The sequence below is a fragment of the Dipodomys ordii genome, unplaced genomic scaffold (assembly GCF_000151885.1).
Source record: "Dipodomys ordii isolate 6190 unplaced genomic scaffold, Dord_2.0 Scaffold2, whole genome shotgun sequence".
NCBI lineage: Eukaryota > Metazoa > Chordata > Mammalia > Rodentia > Heteromyidae > Dipodomys > Dipodomys ordii.
The window spans coordinates 10070893-10073065 of record NW_012267218.1 but is presented as its reverse complement, the minus strand read 5'-3'; the positions used below and the strand labels follow the sequence as shown (position 1 = coordinate 10073065).

Sequence of the window (2173 nt, the reverse complement as noted above, 5' to 3'; positions counted from 1 at the left end):
ATATATATATATATATATGGGAAAAAAAACTACTAGGTTTTTTATAATGTCATGTTAGGAGAGTATGATTCACTATGATACATAATGCTTAGGAAACATTTTTGTACTGCACCACATAAGCAAAAAAGAAAAAAGCTAGAAGTGGCGCTGTGGCTCAAGTGGTAGAGTGCTAGCCTTGAGCTGAAGAGCTGAGGGACAGCGCCCAAGCCCAGAGTTCAGGCCCCACAACCAGACCAAAAAAAAAAAGATGCTAACTGAGGGTGGAGGTTAAACTCAATGGTAGAGCAGTTGCTTAGCACACACGTTAACTGAATCTGAAAGGTCATACTTCCCAACTCACTACATAAAGTTTTCCAAGCATACAAACATGTTAAGGTAGATTATTCTGTGAAAGTCCTATAATAAAGCACGGTGAAGTGACATTCAACTTTTAACAAACCTGGCACTGAACTTTTTCTTTCTGTAGGACTGGAGTTTGAACCCAGAGCCTCATGTTTGGTACGCTGGTGTTCTATTGCTTGGGCCATTCCCCAGCTCTAAACTTGTATTTTAACAGACAAATAACTCAGTCTTTGACTCTTGAAATTTTCCTGGTTTTAAGGGGTTTTTTTGATTATCTTTATGAAGATAAGCTATGGTCAATACAGGCCAAATTGCATTTCACAACTGAAATAAAATTTGTGTTTCCAAAATCCTTAATTACAGAGAGAGAGTAATTTGAGTTCTGAGTATAGTCCAAAGAAGGAAATTCCTTAAGATAAATGTGATATTTCAGCAACAGCTATCATAACAAACTGACATCGCTACTGTCTATAAATTTTAGTCTATAAATTTACAGTAGGTAAATTTATAGACTAATGTAACGAAGAGTGGTGAGAGAGAACTTTTTACACTCAGAAGAAACAACTAGGAAATACAGACATTCCTTTTATTAGAAAAAATTCATACTAAGTTACCGAAAAAAGAGGCAGTAAGTCTTTGAAAGTGTTATTTTCATACAAATTGGTCTTTGGACCTCGAAGGCTGTTTCAAAATACGTCCAATAAAGGCACTAGGAAGATTCAAGTTATGTGCCGTCTTCTCCCCACCTGTTAACAGAATCCAATTATCACCATATACTTAAACAATCAAAAAGCTCGCAATAAAATGATTCCAAACGTGAAAGATGTTTACACAGTGAAAACGTCCCACAAAATCTTCCATCCCTAGGAAAAGACCAACCAACGGTGGGTGAAAACAAGTCTATCCAACAAGGCAACGCAAAATTTGCTCTGCCCGAATATATAGAGCTGCGAGATCTATGAGCTAGTGTAGTCAACCCGCCACCGAACCAGGAAGAAGGATCCCAACGTGTTAAAAGCAAAGAACAGTCAAATCCTCTCAAAGACTGCAACAGAAAAGCACTTTCTTAGATCCAGTCAAAGTTTTACGTTTGCTTTCCAGTTTTACAGATGGGCGCACGGAGGGAGGTTGGATGGATCCGTGCCTTCTCTCAAGGTCACTGGTGCAAAAGCCCAACAGTCTTGGGGCTCTCGATCTCAGGTCCCCAACTTTTCCAGTCCACCCCCACCACGCGCGCACCCCTAGGCAGCAGGGCGCAAACGTGTTGGACTCCATTCGAACTCTAAAAGCCATCAAACTCTAGGAGAAAGATGACAGAGAAAGGCTCTGTTCCCCGCACAACTCTCGCAGGCCCGGGGTACCCCCCGCCCCAGGAGCCAGGGAGGTGGCCAGGCACGGGTGGAGGGGAAAAGGGGTCCCACCGCGACTCGCCGTACTCACCGTCGCTCTCGGCCCTGACGAGCAGGGACATGCCCTTCAGTCGCTCCACGTAGCCGGAGGACACATGTCCGGTGCCCCGGTCATCCCACTGCCGGTCCTCGTTCAGCGTGTAGACCTTTACCCGCCGCCGGGTGTCGGTCATCTTGTCGCCCGGAAGCCGGGACGGGAGCCCCGCCGGAGTCGCCCAAGAACCCGGTCCAGGAGAGGCAGGCGCCCGCGAGCGGAGGACTCCGGGTCCTCACTGCCGCCGCAGGTGGTCGCGGGGCCGCGCCGCCCCGCGCATGGCCCGCCCCATGTGAGCCCCACAACTCCACTTCTAGGTTTTTGGGGTAGTTAATTGAAGATAACAGTCTCATAGACTTTCCTGCCTGTGTTGGCTTCAAACGGCAAT

General features: G+C 46.2%; 1 protein-coding gene across 2 annotated transcripts in view; it reads right to left on the bottom strand.

Annotated features, from left to right (window-relative positions):
- Window positions 1-2086, bottom strand: part of Smek1 (SMEK homolog 1, suppressor of mek1 (Dictyostelium)) — a 55816-nt gene extending 53730 nt beyond the window's left edge. For both annotated transcript variants that reach the window (XM_013015856.1, XM_013015864.1), the window contains exon 1: window positions 1783-2086. In XM_013015856.1, coding sequence (XP_012871310.1) covers window positions 1783-1924 — 142 coding nt within the window. In that variant the 5' untranslated portion in view covers window positions 1925-2086. The remainder of the gene's footprint in view (window positions 1-1782) is intronic.
- Between the last annotated feature and the right edge of the window lie 87 nt (window positions 2087-2173).